Below are 18,150 nucleotides of genomic sequence, written 5' to 3'. Positions count from 1 at the left end.
CAGGCAACAAAAGCAAAATAGGCAAAATAACCCCAAGAAATTAGAGCAAAAATCCTAAGAAATTGAGATTATAGCAAGTCTCAAAAGCTAGGGAAACAATCAAAGGAACAACAAGATAACCTATGAAATAGGAGAAAATATTCACAAACCACATATCTGGTAAGGCACTACTATCCAAATATATAAGGAATTCAAGCAGCTCAATAGCAAGAAAGGTTGTATACATGTATTCACAAAATATAACATATAAATAGCCCACCAGTACATGAAAAAATGTTCAACATCATTAGTTATCAGAAAAATATAAATTAAAACCACAATGAGAGATCCCACCACCTCCCTGTTAGCCTAGGTGTTATTAGGAAGTCAAAAGATAACAGGCAATGCAGAGGATATGAAGAAAAGGCAACCTTTGCATATTGTTGGTGGGAATGAGTTTTCTATCTCTTTTTCCACAGAAATTAGACTGGAAGCTCACATAGATATTGCACTGCAAGCTTCCTGAGGGCATGGACTTTTGCCACATTCACAGTTTTATCCTTAGGGTAATGCCTTACCTAACACATTGCTGGTATAGTGACAAAAAATGTTTGCCAAATGGGTGTCTCTTTTTACCATATATATGTAGCTTCTTTGTACAATAGGTACTTCTTGCCTGGACTATTTGTTCTGTGCATATTATCTCTGGATTTATTTTATACTTTATTATAAATTTATGAAATATTAACACCTGGTGGGTTCATTTAAGGACTTTATTTATTTATTTATTTATTTATTTATTTACAGTACCAGCAATTGAACTCCGGACCTTGTGCTTGCCAGGAAGGTGCATGTGTCTGCTGAGCTATATCCCTGGCCAAGGACTTTATTTTTTTGAGACAGGTTCTTGCTGTGTGGTGTAGGCCGGCCTTGAACTCACTAGGTAGTCCAGGCTGACCTTAAATTCATGGTGATCCTCCTGCCTCAGTCTCCTAAATTCTGAGACTGCAGGCATGCGCCACCACAGCCAGCAAATTGAAAGACTTTTTGGCTTGTCTTTTTTGTTTTGTAAAGAAGGCAGAGAGTTGAGCATCCTTATGGGCTGATGAGGAGGAAGTCATTGGAAAAGGTTTGGTTGCAGATACAGTGCAAGCTACCAGGGGCTGGAGCCCAGGGAGATTGCATTGGGACAGACGAGGCGTCTCTCTCCCAGAGGGAAGGCCTGAAGGGAGGCTGGGACAGAAGTGGATGCAGGTGGATGTTATGATGGGGGAGTAGTTGGGTCCTTAAACGTTGCACCCACGGTAACATTCTTCTTTTGGGGAGATGAGGTTCTCCGCTGGAAATAAGGTAATGGGGGGGGGGGAGATTTGGAATAGTAGTGAAAAACGGAAGAGGAAGCTGAATACAAGCTCCAGAAAGACTGCTGAGCTCACAGTTGAGAACAACCAGGATTGCTGCTGGTGCCAACCTGCAGGTTTCTGTGGCACAGCTCCAGCAGCCGAAGAGACCATCTGAGGTGAACTGGGTGGACATTTGCCAAAAGTTTTGAGGAAAAGGATCTGCAGAATTGAATTAAAAATAGCACCTCCGATTTCAGTCAAGAGGTTTGATCATATTTTTCACAATTACTTCCACACAACTCTGAATAGGAAAAAATGACGATCATACCAGTATGGCTGAGCAAGTAGAATTTAGTAAATTTATCTAGATTCACATTTGCAACACAAAACTGGAATGAACACGACTTCCTCTGTGTCAAGGATTGTACTAATTGCTTTAATTGCCTTATTTTACTTAATCCTGAAAAAGTATGTATGACGTTATCAACCCCAGATAACCAGGCCAACTTTGGGGAGGTGGGGAATGGGAAACTGGAGGGGGAAAGGGTAGGAAACTGATCAAGACACGAGGTATATACGTACTGATTTCCCCAAACGAATGCAGTGATCATGTATCGCAAACATACACTAATAAAATAAAAAATCACCGCCCCCCAAAGAAATGAGCTATTTGTCTAAGGCCCTCTGCTAGTTCTTGGCGCAGCTTGTAAGTCTGATGGCAGCTTCATATCTCTGAACTGCTCTGTGCTACACTCGCGAGTATCAGTCCGCAACGGGCCGTGACTACCCACTGTGTGCAGCACACACGGTAACCGCGGCCCAGCCAGCACCGTCCGGGGCAGAGCACCCAGCGCCCTTCCGCGTGATGCTCACGCGCGCTGTCGACCGGGCATCCTCCAGGAAGGCTGAGGCACGCCCCCCACCCGGCCGCCTTCGGTCAAGCTGACGAGTTCGACACTCTCTGCGTTGAACTGCTTTTGCCTGAGCATGTGATCCGAGAGTCGGGCGGGCGGGGAGCAGGGCGTGGGGCCTGTCCTCAGGGAAGGTTGAGGATTGGTGGAGAGGATGAACAGGGGGCGGAGCCTCCGGGGGAAGCCGTACGCCGCATCAACAGTGTAAGCAGCTACGCTTCCTGCAGCAACCGCCGGCCGCCCGAGCGTCCCGAGGCTGCGCTGCGGGCGGGCTTCCTGCACCTGAGCTAGGTGAAGCGGTGGCCGGGGCTGAGGGGGGCCGGCGGGGCCGGGGCGGGAGGTGCAGGTTCAAGAGGGGACCTGGGGTATAGCCCGCTGAGGCTGGTAGTGGGGAGGAGGCCGGCTTGGGGCGCGCCGGGCCGGAACGGAGGGGGAAGCTGAGGTAAAACGATCACCGTGGCCCCGCCGCCGGGGTCTGGAGGCCGGGCTGTAGCCGCGGCTGGGCCGGGACGCTCGCAGGACGTCTCCGGAGGGGTCCGGGGTGCCAGGCCGCACCTGTCTGGCGGGGTACGGGAGCCGGGAGGGGCGCTTCTCGGAGGGTCCCTTGACACCTGGAAGTTGTAGTGAGCTTCGGTCCCTGAGCGCGAACTTACTTGGGAGGTGGATGAGCTGCAGAAGGAGGTTCGTTACCATTCCCGATTTCTCTTACGTACATATCTGCCTGAGTTCTGCCATTTGAGACGATTCCACGTCAGTGTAGTATTTCAAAGTCTTTTTTTGAGGGAGAGACTTGATTTTCCTGTTTTCCCAATTAGTACTGCATTTTCGTTAAAAAAAAAAAAATGTTCCTAACACAAGCATGGGACTGGAGTGAGTGAATAATTCTAGGCATTTGATGGGGGGGGGCGCTTCTGTCCTATTAGTAGTGATTTTTCTTAAGCTATCCAAGAAGTAAGAGAATCGCTAGGGTTTTGTTTAAAGGGAGTTATTTTTGATGTGATATGTTAAATTATCGAGTGTTGATTCAGTGCATCCTATGCTGTAAAATTAGTACAATATTGACAGTAGAGGTAGTAGTTTGACATATTGTACTTGTTTCTGATTTATTTGAAGCTTGTTTTCTGCCACTCCAAAACTCCCAGTCTGTCATCATTCTTACAAATTTTTTTCTTTTTTTTTTATTTTTTAGTTTTTTTTCTCTTTGGTTTGGGCTTATGACAAAGATTGGTTAAGTCTCTTTTGAGAAACAAGACTAAATTCCTGAGTCTTCCCTTTTTCTTCTTTCTGGGAAAAGTAATAGGGATCATGTAATTTTTTGTTTGCATTTATTGTTTCTGTTGATGTACTGGCCAACAATTTAACAAGAAAGCTTTCTTGATGGACTGTTACTAGTATTCAGTTGTCTTACGTTGTCAGATAAATTTTGAGTATTTAAAAAAAAAACTGTAGTTAGAAATGACTGGGCTGATATGTGTATTTTCCACCTAAAATTGTGCTCTTGGCTCACAGGTCATCTTATTTTCTACATTTCAATACCTGATTAGCTTAATGATTGGCTTTACCAGCAAGAGAGTGGTAGTAGGTCAGCATATTCTGCAGTAGCCTTGAAATAGGGAAAGGTAAATTATTGGGGAAACACTAGAGGTCTTTAGGTAGTAGGTTAATATTTCTAACTACCTTTCAGGAAAGAATCTTAGTTTATATTATGAACAGTTAATAAAGCGCCAAAAAATGAGAACTGTGTAATGTAGTTTTATCAGGAACTACATATAACTTATGTTTCAGAGACTGCACTGGTTGGATGTTTTGATGACAATTTTTATCTTTGTCGAAAGCGTAATGAAAATTTTGTGTTTAGGTGACTATAGAAGTACTTCTAAGACTCGTAAGGCAGATTGCTAACTCTTTGATGTTACTTTTGAGGAAATAGAATGTAGGCTGTTTTCCAAGGCCTGAGAGTTGTTCTGTCATCACATTATCCGTTGTGTCCAGTGTTCTTTAAAAGAAGCAAAAATCTTTTGTTTAGTTTTTTTTTGTTGTTGTTGGTGGTTATTTTTGGTCATTCTGGATCCAGTGCCTTGTGCTAGGCAAGCACACCATTACCAATCTATATCCCTATTAAAGAAAACTTGGATTTAGACTTTTTTTTTTTGAAACAAGTTCAGTCTGGCCTGGAACTTACTATGTAGCCTAGGCTGGCCTTGAACTTGTGGCAGTTCTACTGCCTCAGGCATGCACCACCACACCTGGCCAGAAAATTTGTGTTTGTACTTGATTGATCACCATCTTATTTCTCAAACGTTTATGTTGGATTATGGTTTATTATGATAGTTCAGGATTGTTTTCTACTGTTCCCTATACATGATATCAGAGACCTCTTCTCTGTTTCCTCCATTCCTTTTTCTTCCTCTGTTCTTCTTTTTCAACTCCTTCCTTCCAATGAACATTTATGGTCCCAAATCCTGTTCAAGTCAGTGGTTTCATTTCTGCTTTAATTTATTAATCAGTTATTAATCAGGCAAAGCATTGAGTAGTTAGAGAATGTAAATAGGTTAAAATGGAAGTCTGTGAATTTTGATCTAAAGAAGAACTTTGCAGTTAGACTTGGGGTCTAGTCACAGGTCTACTACCATCTCTGTGATGCCCCACGAAGGAAGTTGTGGGTTCACTGTATGTTGGTTGCCTCACACGTACAGTGTAGTACTGTGGTAAGGCCTGCTCTGTGTGCTTTCCAGGGATATGGTAAAAATAAAATGAAATGGTAGACAGGATTTTTGAAGGAAAAAGCATTATGTAAGGATGTAATGTCCTCTTTATAAAGTGTAGATTAGCTTACAAATTATAGCATTTTAATAACTGGAGAGTTATATATTTTGTTTTTGAAGTATAAATTTAAATACCAAACAATAGGGCAATCTATTCGAGACCCTTCCTGTCTCTCAGGATCTTTCCTATTCCCCATACCCTCATTTCTATTCCCCATACCTTTTCTCCAATAAATTTCCCTGCTCTTAACCTCCATTGTTCCTTAGAACTCATTCTTTGACTTCGAGGAACACAAACTCAGTGTATTTGACATCTAGCATTTTCCCCAAATCATTTTGGAGGTTCCACTAAGATCCTTGGAAGGAGACAGAGTCTTACTATGTCATTCAAGCTGGCCTTGAACTCACTTATGTAGCGTACTGTGGCCTCTAATTCATTGTGCTCCTCCTGCCTATGGAGTACTGTGATTGAAGGCACCAGCACGCCTAGTATAACTCAGATTTCTAAAAACCTTAAAATCAAAGATACTGGTTCTTATTTCAGTTGTCTTCTATAACAGATTACAATAAAGTTGGACCAACTTGTTAAAATAATAATAATATAGATATAAAATGCCAAACAATAAACCTTAGCACTTTTCTGTAACATTTAACTAGTTAGATTTGTTGCTTTGACTGAATGAAGATTTTTCATTATTTATAAATAAAAAGCTCTTTAAGATCTTTACCTTTAGTATATATGAGTTTAGGCTTAAAGAGAAAAACCCAGGCTCATGCACCTAGGATGAAAGATGTTGGAGAGCAGCGTATAATTTGAGGGACAGGTGATGAGAAGTGGTCTGAGCTGATTGTGAAGATTATGTAGAAATGTTATCAAAGGATGTCTATTTCATTTCCTTTTCTTGAATATATTTGTTATGTTATTTTTTCAAAGAGAAAAGTTGAAATAAATTTGTGTGCTTATGTAAAACCAGTTTCCCCCATAACTTTAAAAGTTACTATCATTTTTTTCAAAAAAATTATAGAGGTATAAGTGATATAAAAATGTTTTTTCCTTTTGGTTGTTTAGATTTATGCATTTCCTGCTAAGTTTAATTCATTTTAATTTTTAATAATTTGAATATTAATGGTGAAAATAAGATTGGCTACATAATCATAGTTTTAGGTTTCCAGAGTTTTTTGTGCTAGGCAGCAGTCTTTTACGCCTTAACTTTAATATGCTAAACTAGATTTACTTTTTGGTTTCCATAGATAATTGTCACAGAATAGGATTTTCCAAATATTTGCATGTTGTTTGGATTCAACTTTTGGTTTCTGAGAAACTTACATCTCTTGCTTCTCTTTTTCAGACTCATGAAATGGCCACAGATGATAAGACTTCCCCAACATTGGACTCTGCTAATGATTTGCTTCGATCTCCTACTAGTCCCTCTCATCTCACACACTTTAAACCTTTGACCCCTGATCAGGATGAACCACCTTTTAAATCAGCATATAGTTCTTTTGTAAATCTTTTTCGATTTAACAAAGGTAAGACTTATTCTTAAAGACCAGAAAACTTCTGGTTCTGATTCTCTGCAGTTCCGTTACTCAACTTTCAGGCTGTGTCTTTGTAAGAAAGTGAAATATTAACAAGGTAATAGCTTTAGGGTTTGGGACTTTCTGCCTAAGAAGAAAAAGCTAGAATTTTCACTACATTCTTCTTAATTACTTGTAACTGAAAGTCTAGATTGCAAACTAAATGTTAAAAGAGGTCCCTCTGTAAAGATAAAGTAACATTTTGTTGGTTTTAAAAATTTTTTTATTAATGTACTTCACCCTTTTTAAGTTCACAGAATGAACTTTGTTTTTGGTAGGTTAATAGCCAAAACATTTTAATTAAAGCACTGAGGGAAATGTGCAGGGGAGGAAAGGTTTTTACTTTTAAAAAGTTGGAAACTGTTAGTAAGATTGTTGTGACTTTAATACAGAAGGTGTACATGATATGAAATGGAACGATACTTCTGTTTATGTATTGATGTTTTTAGTTTTTTGAAGCAGAGTCTCACTATAGTTCAGGCTGGTCTTGAACTGCTGATGCTCATCCTGCCCACAGCCTTTCCAGTGCCAGAATTACAGGCGTATGCCACCATGCCTGGCTGAAAAGAGACTTTTAAAATGAAATCTTATGTAATATGTTTTGTGTCTGGAAGAAGAATTAAAAAATAATACAGTCCTATATCTTTTGTCTTTATTGTTTGAAGTATGTTAGAAAGTAATCCTTATAAGGAATTTAGAGGGTTAATAGTTTAATCAACTCAGTAGAAATTTTAGTAGAACTAACTGAATTTTCTTAGTAATCATGTTTAATGTCCTCTAAAAATGGTTAGTATATTTTTGAAACAATGATTTTTAAGAAAGAAATTTAAGGTTTTAGAATAGTTTTGGATTTATAGAAAAAGTGGAAAGATAGTACAGTGAGTTCACATGTACACCCATGCTGGGTTTTCCTTATTAGTGTCTTACTTTATTTAGTATGGCACATTAGTTACAATAAATGAACTATTGACATATTTTTATTAATTACTGTATATACTATATTTTGTTTAGATTTTTAAAATTTTTATTTGATGTCCTTTTTCTGTTTTGAATTCCATCCAAGATATCATATTACATTTAGTTGTCATAAGACAAAACTTTATTACTTTAGCAAATATTTATTAAGAGCTTATGCATTGTTTTAACAGTGTAAGGAATGTGTATACTGTAGCCAGAAAATCTAGGCCTTCGTGTGAAGCTTGTGTTTTATTTTTTATATGATCAAATAACTTCAAATGAAAAGTAAAGCATGTAGATCATGTGTATATGGTTATTAGCCTGTAATTTTGCGTTAGTCTTTGAATTTTTTCTTTAAAAACTACCATAATTTTGAATTGTGCATATATCATACATTGTTGTCTGAAATATTTTAAAGAATTTTAGGTTTTTAAATAATTCCAAGCTTTCCTTTGGCACAGAGAAAGGAGAGGGGGGCCAAGGAGAGCAGCAGTCTCCAAGTGGAAGCTGGTCCAGCCCTCAGCTCCCTTCGCGGACACAATCTGTGAGGTCACCTGTTCCTTATAAAAAGCAGCTCAATGAGGAACTGCAGCGGCGTTCTTCAGTATTAGGTAAAGAAGTGTTCTCATTTCATGCCTGTCTGTATGTTAGGTTTTTCAATTGTCATTCTGTTTTGGAGATTGGCTGCTGACTTAACTTTCCTGTTCTTTGGAATAGTCATGCATTCTTTGGAGCAAATAGAGCTGTTACTTAGGTAGTGAAGGAATTTGTTGATACCTGGAAAAAATTCTGAAACATGTTGATAAAATTTGATTTAGGAATGGTACACACGCCTTGACTGTTTTTTGTTTTTTTTTTCTTAATTTACTTGATTGGGTTTCAGCAGAAAACAGTTTGCAGCGTTCCCAAGAAAACACAGGTCAGTTTCAACTTTGTGAATGAGTTCTGTGCCTGTTGTTGGGATGCTAATGTGTGTGCCTCTGGCTGCAAAACTGTCAACTCCATCACTAGGCTGCCACTTGCTCCTAACCTCTGTCCTTGTTGGATGCACACTGCTAGTGTGGCTGTATAAACTGAGCTCCCCTTGCCTGCTTGTTCGGCACCCCGGTGTACACAGTCATGTTCATTTCCATGGTATTCTGAGTGTGGGCTGAGGGTTAGTGTCTGAGTTAAGAGATTAGAGGAGGTGAAGCGGTTTATGTTTTAGTTCTCTTAGACTGTTAATATTGGAGTGGTTTGCCCAATTCAAGGTGATAGAACAGGAGGAGTGGGATGCAGTGTCCCTGATCCAAGGGTACCTGAATCCAGGAGCCTGTCTGATCTAGCTCCTCTTCCCCATGAGGTCCCTCAGTGAAAAATAGCCATAATGGTGGGTATCTCTATCACCTCCATAGATTTTCTTGGGTGAGCTCTGCCTGGGCTATGTTAGCAGTTTGGAAGAAAGAGTTGGAAGGTTGGAAGAGGGAGAGAGAAACAGGTTCTTCTTATATTCCAAACCATTTCCACTTTAGCCTTTAGCTTCCATAAATGCTCCTTAGCTTTTAAACCTGACCCATGGCAACACTGTGTTTTTGTTGAGGGAGGTCTTGTGATTCCTATGCTGAATTGAGACATTGTTGTCTGAAAAATTTCATCTATGACCTTTTCTTTGGTGAACTCTGAGTCTTCAGTTTTTCAAATTATGCCAAACTTTGCTTTGCTACAGAGAGAGGAAAAGGGAGCCAAGGAAAGCAGAGGTCTCTGAATTAAGCATAGAAATTCTTCACTTGTAAAATTGAGACTAGGGTCTAATCTTTTAGGGTTTACAGCCAAGCTTTGCCTGTAGAGTTGTGATAGACTTGACTTTTTCAATATAGAACTCTAGCTGGAGCTTTAATGTCTTGCTTGCTGGGATTCCTACAATTCTTTATCGCCTTTATCAAGTCTACCTGCTTCTTGGATTCTATTTGCAGGCATTTGAGCTTCACAAGCATGGGACTGTTTGACCAAACAAGTTCCTTGCCCCACTAGAGGGCTGTATTCTACAGTTTACTTAGTTCTCTGACCTTAGGGAAGTTATTCAATTTCATAGTATCCATTTAGTTAGAGAAGCGGCTAAGGACGTTTGTGTAAGGGAATGAAATAGACTAGATTTTCTCTCAGGGTCCCCTCATCTTCTTTTAAGATGATTTTTGTGGTTCTAGGAAGAACCACATTCATCCTTTCTAGTGGATGATGCTGTTAATACTTTCTTACATTCCTAGTAGCTAAATGCAAAAGGCTTCACAGTTTATTATTGCCCATGCCTGGGAGTGCCACCATTATAATTCTCACAGCTTCCATCTCTGTCCATTTTCACCTTGTGAATCATGGAGAGTTGCTTTATCTTTTGAGACTCAGGGAAAAATTGATCATTCTAAAACTTACATATTAATAACCACCCATCTGAGGTATATACTGAAATTAAGGTATAACTATAGAAAGATTAAAGTTTTCAAAAATAGGTACAGTTTAGATATAGTGATTTTTTTTTAGTAATTAAATTCTTAGGAAGTTCTTTACAAATTTGGATTTAGATGTCAACTTGTCATTATTTTGTAATCCTTTCTAGAGTACCTGAGCAAAACAAACAAACAAACAACAAACAAACAAACAGCTAATACAAACCTAGCAAATAGTGAATTTGAGGCAGATTCAGGGTGAGATATTTTCCATTTTATAGTAGCTCCTCTTATCTATGGGTGATATATTCTAAGACCCCCTAACAGATGCTTGAAACCACAGATTTTACCAACCCAATATATACTGTACCTTTTCCTATACATTCATACCTGTGATAAAGTTTAATTTATCGATTAGGCATAGTAAGAGAGTAGCAGTAGTAACTAGTAGTAAAATATAATCATAATCTAATAATAGTTCTGTTTGAAAGAGTGAAGATAAATATTTTCAGACTCAAATTGTGGGTAATTAAGCCTTGGAAGGTGAAACTTTCCATAAGGGGAGACTACTTAGGTTGGGGTACTTCACAGATTACTAGGTTACTAGCTTTAAGCTAATAGGATGCTCATGGTTTTTGTCAGAGTATCTCCATTTTATACTTAGGTTTTGAAACTGCTGGAGCCATAATAGGTACAAAGCTCAGTTGTAATTTGGTCTAAAATAAGGAAATAATAGGTGGCAACTTTGGAGGGCATGCCCTGTTCTTGCCACAAAGCTCACTTGTTTCATTGTTGGTAGATTTGGCTTCTGTGTTGCTATTTCAAGTGTCAGTGTGCTGCTGGGTTTGGGAGATTATAGGAGGAGGAGGATTGGAGTTTTAGCAATCCTCTGGCAGTTTAGTGTGCTTGGAACTTGGTCATATTTACCGTGGTAAAATTTAGCATTCTGCTTGTTCTAAAGTCTTTAAGAACCTTTAGGGGCTGAGCTATTACCTTTCTTTCTTACGATCTGCTCCAGAACTGAACTGTTTGATCCTCTTGCTTACCTGTTTGACTTTTGAGACCAAGCTAGTTAAGCCTCTGGGGTTGCCTTTTCTTCCACTAAATGTGCAGTTGTTATTTGTTATAGGTTGGGATCACAGTGTGCAAGAAATCATTAGTAAATTCTGGCCATGTGAGTGATACTCCAGTCCCAGTCCTCAGAACTATCAGTCATCTCAGGCAGGTAGTACTTGTTTCAGATAGTCCTTTCTTCTTATGAAGTGATGTTTTATATTGTAATAAAAAATACTTCAGCCACGGCCATGGTGCATGCCTGTAATCCCAGTGCTTGGGAGGCTGAGGGAAGATTAGAAGTTCAAGTCCTGCCTGTACGATTCATTCGGCTGTCTTTCCAAGTAAAAAGTGGAAAAGGGTAGGAGTGTAGCTCAGTGAGAAGGCCCTGGGCTCAAGCCCCAGTACTGAAAAACAGAAACAAGAAACCCCAGAAAACTTTCAACAACCTGTTACTCTTACAAAGTCCAGTTTTCATTCTTAATCCATATCATCGGGGAACATAAATATATACTAAAATAGGAGATACCTTGTATCATGTATATACGATGTTATATATAGATAACTAGGAATTATTAGCAAGATTGCATTTTTTTTTTTTAATCTGACTCAGATACAAGAAGGAAAGCAGAACCTACTTTTGGAGGTCATGACCCTCGTACAGCTGTTCAGCTTCGAAGCCTCAGCACAGTATTAAAACGTCTCAAGGAAATCATGGAGGGGAAAAGCCAGGTACTGTTGGGAGGTTTCTCATGAAGCACTTACAGGGATCGTTCCATACCCACTGAAAATGGCATAATGCCTCTTGAGGGAATATTTGTTACTTCCTTCAGCTGTAAATACTGTCTTTTTCACACATGAATTCTTAGTTTTACTGTGTCCTAATTCATTGGTTTTCCCCCTTTTGTATTTGGTACTTTTAGTGTTCTGCTTAAATGTTTATTAGATCAGAGTAATATTCACCTGTTTTCTTCAAGAAGGTTTATGATTTGTGTGACTAGGATTCAGGTTTCCTTTTGTCCTCATGGATGTCCAGTTGGACCTAAGACTGATGTTTTGAAAGGTCCACCCTTTTTGATTGCATTATGAATTTTGTATATGTGTAGAGAGAATGTTGGAGCATTCTCTTTTGTCTGTAGCTTCTTCTTTTTTTTTTTTAAACTTTTGCACCAATTCTGTCTAAATTATTTAAGCTTTAGAATAAATCTCCATGGTCAGTAATACAAATCCTTCAATTTTTCTTCAAGATTGTCTTATTTTGGCCTTTTGCATTCTACATAAATTTTAGAATTAGCTTGTCATTTTCTACAAAAGAAACCTAGGATTTCCTTTGCCATTGTAACTTAGTCAGTGTTTTCAAGAAGACTTCGTACATTTTTACTGTTACAGGATAGTGACCTGAAGCAGTACTGGATGCCAGATAGCCAGTGTAAAGAGTGCTATGATTGTAGTGAGAAATTCACGACCTTCCGACGCAGGCACCATTGCCGATTATGCGGGCAAATCTTTTGCAGTCGTTGCTGTAATCAAGAAATCCCTGGAAAATTTATGGGCTATACAGGTAAATGCATTTTATTGACAGTGTTATAACTTTTAAGGTAATGACTGTAAGATAATATTTATTTTGGGCCTATGTGTAAGACAGGGGAACACAGTTGTGAGGGGACAGAGCTTTGCTTTTCAGAACTTTACACTTGGATAATGAAGTAGATGGAAATAGTTATAAATAGAATAAAAGCCACTATGTCATACATACTAGCAAAACACTATAGCAGTATTAAAACTTCTTAGTATGCTTATAGTTGATTACTAATTTGTTACTATGAGCATTTTTGCTTTATAAAATAAATATCTTTGACCTATATGGTACTATATTTTGGTAAATTGTGTCTTACAGTCTTCTATAAAGAACAGAGTCAGATTTTAGCAGTACAGAAAGTTGAAGTTATTTGTTGAAACATTATTTGGGAGTAGAAGTAACAGAAACTACCCAAAAGAGAACTTTGAACATCTGTCTTTTTTTTGTTATCATGCAAATCTTGTTGCTCTTACTCACTATTTTTTTTTTTTTTTAACCTAAACTGCTACAGCTTTCAGAATTTCCATTATTCTTCACCCAGATTGAGACTCCAGCTTTGAAGAGACATTTTTACTTTTGGTTTTCTCTCTATTGAATTCATTCTCCATATTCTATAAAAATGCGAGTTTATTTTCTCTATAAAATGCTAATTTGATCATGTCGGGGTATTCTCTGTCTAATACACTTCCAAAGCTACCATTACCCTTAGGATAAAACTCACCAGGTTAATATGGTTGGTGTTTTAGTTTCTTAGGGCTGGCATAACAAAGTACAATAAATTGAGTGGTTTAGAACTCTAGAAATTTTTGTCTTACAGTTATAGAGGCCAGAAGTACCATAATACAGGTTAGGAAACCAGTATAGGGATTCTGCCAGTTGCTGAATTATGTCTGTTTCAGATATATATTCCAGAACTGGGGAAATGACAACAGAGCCCACTTAACCCATTCTGAAATGGACTTGAGCTACAATTCCACTGATCACCTTACCTCCATAAGCTTCTACTGTGACTGTTGTCCCATGTTGGGGTCTTCTGGGGTTACCATATAATTAAAGATAGTGTCTACTAATCACTGAAAAATTTGACGGTTTCCTTCTTTATCTCATGGTATAGTCACTTTCGTAAAACACCATAAATCCCTTTGGTGAAGGTAGAAGGATGTCTTGGATGCTTTTCTCTTTGATGAAACAAAATATCTGACACTCAAAGTTTAAGGAGTTAAAGTTAAAAGAGAAAAAGATATCTGACACTCAAAGTTAACTCAAAGTTAACTTTAAAGGTTAAAGGTTTATTTTGGCTCACAGTTAGCAGCGGTTTCAGTCTGTAGTCAGCTGGGTCCAAGGCAGGGTGGCATGGCGGAGGAGAAGCAAGTCCATGGAAGGCAAGCAGGAGACAGCGAAGCAATAAGCAAGCAAGCAACAGCAGCAGAAGCAGTAGTTGCAGAACCTGCCGCTTTTATCCCTTGCAGGTTTTTGGGTGGTGCCACCTCTACCCAGAGGGTCTTTGCATCACCCATACCCAGAACTATGCTAGATCAATCAGTGGACTTATTTGGTAACCACACACCCTTAATTCCAGCATCACACAGTTTAATAACAGCATTGCATAGATCCAGCCACCTCCCCAAACTCCCACCTATGAGTGCATGAGGCTTTTGGAGGGACATCTAGACACAAGCCATAAGAAAAGATTAATGGTTTGAGTTTCTGACACTGTAGTGGCATGTTTCTTTAAGGGGCCCTAGTTTTCTTTTTATTCAAGGAATTCTGGGCCAGTAAATGGCTGAAGTATGAGGATTGATTGAGGGGTGATAACTATGTTGGTTCATGGTTTAGACTCTTGTCTACTTGTGGAATTTTATTTGTATAAGTCAAGTAAGAAATTAGTAGACTGCCAATGTATTTCCCATCTAGAGACACTGTGATCAACTAGTTAATGCTATAGGTGGCTTTGAGTCAGATGATTCTGATTACTACTTTGACTCTGATGTCTGCCTTGTCTTTGGGTTTTAAGTGCTGCCACTTCACCTCTGCCACTGTGGAATTCAGTTATCCCCGTTACATTTAGCTTCTTGATTTAGTGGCAGCAGTTCCTGCTATGATTTTTGACCTACAAACAACATCAACCGTAAGAATAACCAAAGCTCTTTAAGGGCACTGGGGTTCTCATAACTTTTCATAGTGCGCTCAAAGATCTGTCCTCGGGTGGGTGAGCAGGTCTTACATGGCAACTTCACTGGTTTTTTTTTTATGTATGACCAAGTAAAATTTGTTATGGACAGAGTAGTGGACCAAAGTTCCTAATACTCGTAGATAAATCCTTAAGTTGTATGTAAATAGAATCCCTGAGGTCATCCTTTTCTTTCCCCACTTTGTATACTGCAATTAGGAGCAACTGCTGGTAGTTCATCTTTTTGTACTGCTTGTTAGTGTGACAAAATGTTTTAAGGTATTACATACATGGTCACCCAGAACCTTGATTCTTTTTTTTTTTTTCTTAGTAGTACTGGGGATCAAACTCAGGAGTGCTCCACTACTGAGTTATATCTCCCCAGCCCTATTTATTTTTTACTTTGATACAGAATCTCACTAAGTTGCCCAGGCCAGCTTCAAACTTGTGTTCCTCCTGTTGGGTCTGGAATAGCTGGGATTAAAGGTGTGCACCACTGTGCCATTGCGCCTGACTCCTTGTAAACATTGATTAGGTATATCCATATGTGATATTTTGTGTGACTCTATTACCATAGACTATTGGTGTTCTCTTTGCTACTGGAAATAGAGTCCTTAATGCCGCACATCTAATCTAGTTTAGAAAACTGATTCCAGATACTGACGAACTAATTCAAATTCAGCTTAAAATTATTCTTCTAGGACCATTCTTTATACCAAAATCTCTGTTTGAGTTCTTCAGGGAAACAAAGCCATGCACACAAGGACACATCCATACATGTGTGCATATACACATGTGCACCTACACACACATGTGGGAGGTGGGTATTTACGTATATCTCAAGGAATTGGCTGAAGTGATTGCAGTAGCTGGCAAGTCTGAAATTCAGGGCAGGCCAGCAGGCTAGAAATTTCTGCAGGATTTCTTTTTGCAAAGTGTTGGACTTTTTTTTTTTCTTTTGGAAACTTGTCTTTGCTCTTAAAGCTGTCAGCTGATTTAGTAAGACTCACATTATGAAGCATAATCTGCTTTAGAGTCAACTGATAGTAAATGTTAGCCACACACAAAACAAAACAAAACAAAACGAACTTCATCTGTGCTTTTTGACCAAACAGCTTGTCTAGCAAGGTTGACATACAGTAATAACCACCTCAAGTGGGATAATGTGCGTTGGGCACAGTTACACATTGAGACGTTGAATAAATGTGAACTACCCAGAACAGTGCTTGGCAATAGAAGAGGTTTGATAAGTACTAAGCTGTTATTACTGGTGTTAGTTGCAGTAGTGACTGCGTTTGTCATGCAACTTTTAAAATTGTATGTTTGTTGCCTGCGGTGGACTATGATTTTTCTGACAGCAGGGCTGTGTCTTAAAAGTCTTTGTATTCCTATCATATAATACTTCAGTGTGTTCGTTAGACTCTTGTTGATGAATGTTCTTTATGAAATGAAAACGTGGTCAGGTGTAACAGTCTACATTGATTAGATACTTTTGGTTCTAATAGTGGACTGTTTAAGGGAGATTTCCTTTGTAGTGGAAGAAAAAAGGAAATCTTTGTTATGGTAAGTTGGTGTTTCTTTAGGAAGTAACTTTACTTCCATAATTGCTGTAATTCTACTTTGGTTGGTTATTCTAGTACTTTCATTGGAGTTTTTTTTTTTTTTTTAGTTACTATTGTTTAGGTCCTGATTGAAGTAGGTATATTTTTTTCTTTTGAGTTTTAATAGATGTTATCTGTTAAATTGTGGAAGCAGAAATTAATAATACAAGAAATTACATTTTATTGTGATTAAAATACTTACATAATTTAATAAAACAGTAGTATTTTAGCTGGGCGTGGTGGTGCATATCTGTAATCCCAGCACTCGGGACACTGAGGCAGGAGGATTGTTGCAAGTTCGAGGCCAGCCTGGGCTACAAAGTGAGCTCAAGGCCAGCCTGAACTGCATAGTAAGACCTTGTCTCAAAAAAAGAGAGAGAGAAAAAAAGTAGTATTTTATTGGTATTAAAGTGAATAAAAGGCAATCTATTATACTTGGTAGTATTACGGTAAGACCATATAGCACAGAGAAGTTTTAAAAATCCTTAGTGTCAATTCAGATTTTTAATATTAATGGTAACAAATAATTAGGGTAAAATTGTTCTCTTATTAGTAGAAAAGTTTAGTTCGTTCTGCTCAATGATGGGGTAATTCTGAGACACACATTGGTAAGCACTTTTGTCCTTATACAAACAGAATACTTACACAAACCTAGATGGTATTGATTAATACTTTAACATGGTGTTTTTTTTTTTTGTTTTTTGTTTTTTTTTTTTGAGAATGAATCTTGCTGTGTTATCCAGGTGTCCAGGTTGGTCTTGTGAGCCAAAGTGATCGTACTGCCTCAGCCTTCTAATTATCAACATGACCTCTTGATCGATCAAGAGATGCAGTAAACATGACACGTATGAGGGTGCTGCCAACATAACATGATGTACTATTTTACAGTAAACTTTTGTTTTTTAAAAGGAGAAAGAGTACAGTCTAAAATAATGGAAATGATAGAATAGTGAAGGTATAAATCAGAGGCATTTATTATTGTTATCAAATATTGTGTACTACACCTAATTGTATGTGGTATAATTTTATAGGACTGGTAGAGTATAGGTTCATTTATATCAGCATCATCATGAACACGTGACTGATTACACTGCAATAGCTACAACTAGGCAATATGAATTTTTCAGGCCCATTATAATTTTTTCTACCACCATTGTATTATGTTGCCTGTCATTAACTGAAAAGTCATGAAGTGGCATGTAACTGTGTGACCAGCTTTTATAGTGTGCTGTCATATTGTGGAGGGCTGGGCTGTGGATCAGTGGTAGAACAATTGCCTGGCATGTGCGAGGCCCAGAGTTCAGTCGCCAACACTATCAAAACAGCAGCCAGAACCCCTCAGGATCCCACCCTTCCTGAAGGGCCAAGCATCTGAAATTGAACAGCGGATCTTGATGAGGTCTCAGGCTCGATCTCAGTCTTCTGAGGATACTGTACTGTCAACCTCTCCCACCAGCCCTCCGCTTGCTGCTGTGGTCTAGAATTTGGAAGATTCAGAGCACAAGGGCCACCAGAACATGGCCCACCTCTCTGGTTGTCCAGCGCTCAGTGCCTGGGATGATGTACAGAGGTGTTTGTGGAGGGCTGGGGATGGAGCTAAATGGGCAAGGCTCTGGGTTCAGTCCCCCGCACACCCACACTTACACACATGCACAAAAGTTTGGGAAAAACAGGATAAAAATGAAAACTCGTCTTTGGGTAGGACTGCATCCCTAAAAATACATTTAGAAGTATTAAGTAACCCTGTTTATCCTCCCAAGAACATTCATTTCACTCACTCTAAGAATGTCTCAG

General features: G+C 38.7%; 1 protein-coding gene across 10 annotated transcripts in view; it reads left to right on the top strand.

The window, feature by feature from the left end:
* The first annotated feature begins 2,418 nt into the window (after positions 1-2,418).
* Positions 2,419-18,150, top strand: part of Pikfyve (phosphoinositide kinase, FYVE finger containing) — a 92,630-nt gene continuing 76,898 nt past the window's right edge. For 5 of the 10 annotated variants that reach the window (XM_005396964.2, XM_013520756.1, XM_013520757.1 and 2 more), the window contains exons 1-6: positions 2,419-2,524; positions 6,348-6,528; positions 7,995-8,144; positions 8,417-8,452; positions 11,620-11,738; positions 12,396-12,567. In XM_005396964.2, coding sequence (XP_005397021.1) covers positions 6,357-6,528; positions 7,995-8,144; positions 8,417-8,452; positions 11,620-11,738; positions 12,396-12,567 — 649 coding nt within the window. In that variant the 5' untranslated portion in view covers positions 2,419-2,524; positions 6,348-6,356. Of the gene's footprint in view, positions 2,525-2,549; positions 2,915-6,347; positions 6,529-7,994; positions 8,145-8,416; positions 8,453-11,619; positions 11,739-12,395; positions 12,568-18,150 lie in introns of those variants that run through there. The other 5 variants (XM_005396963.2, XM_013520755.1, XM_013520759.1 and 2 more) reach the window with 3 other exon arrangements.

The sequence above is a fragment of the Chinchilla lanigera genome, unplaced genomic scaffold (genome assembly GCF_000276665.1).
Source record: "Chinchilla lanigera isolate Chin_1 unplaced genomic scaffold, ChiLan1.0 scaffold00056, whole genome shotgun sequence".
NCBI classification, from domain to species: Eukaryota; Metazoa; Chordata; class Mammalia; order Rodentia; family Chinchillidae; genus Chinchilla; species Chinchilla lanigera.
This window is presented reverse-complemented; position numbering and strand designations above follow the sequence as displayed.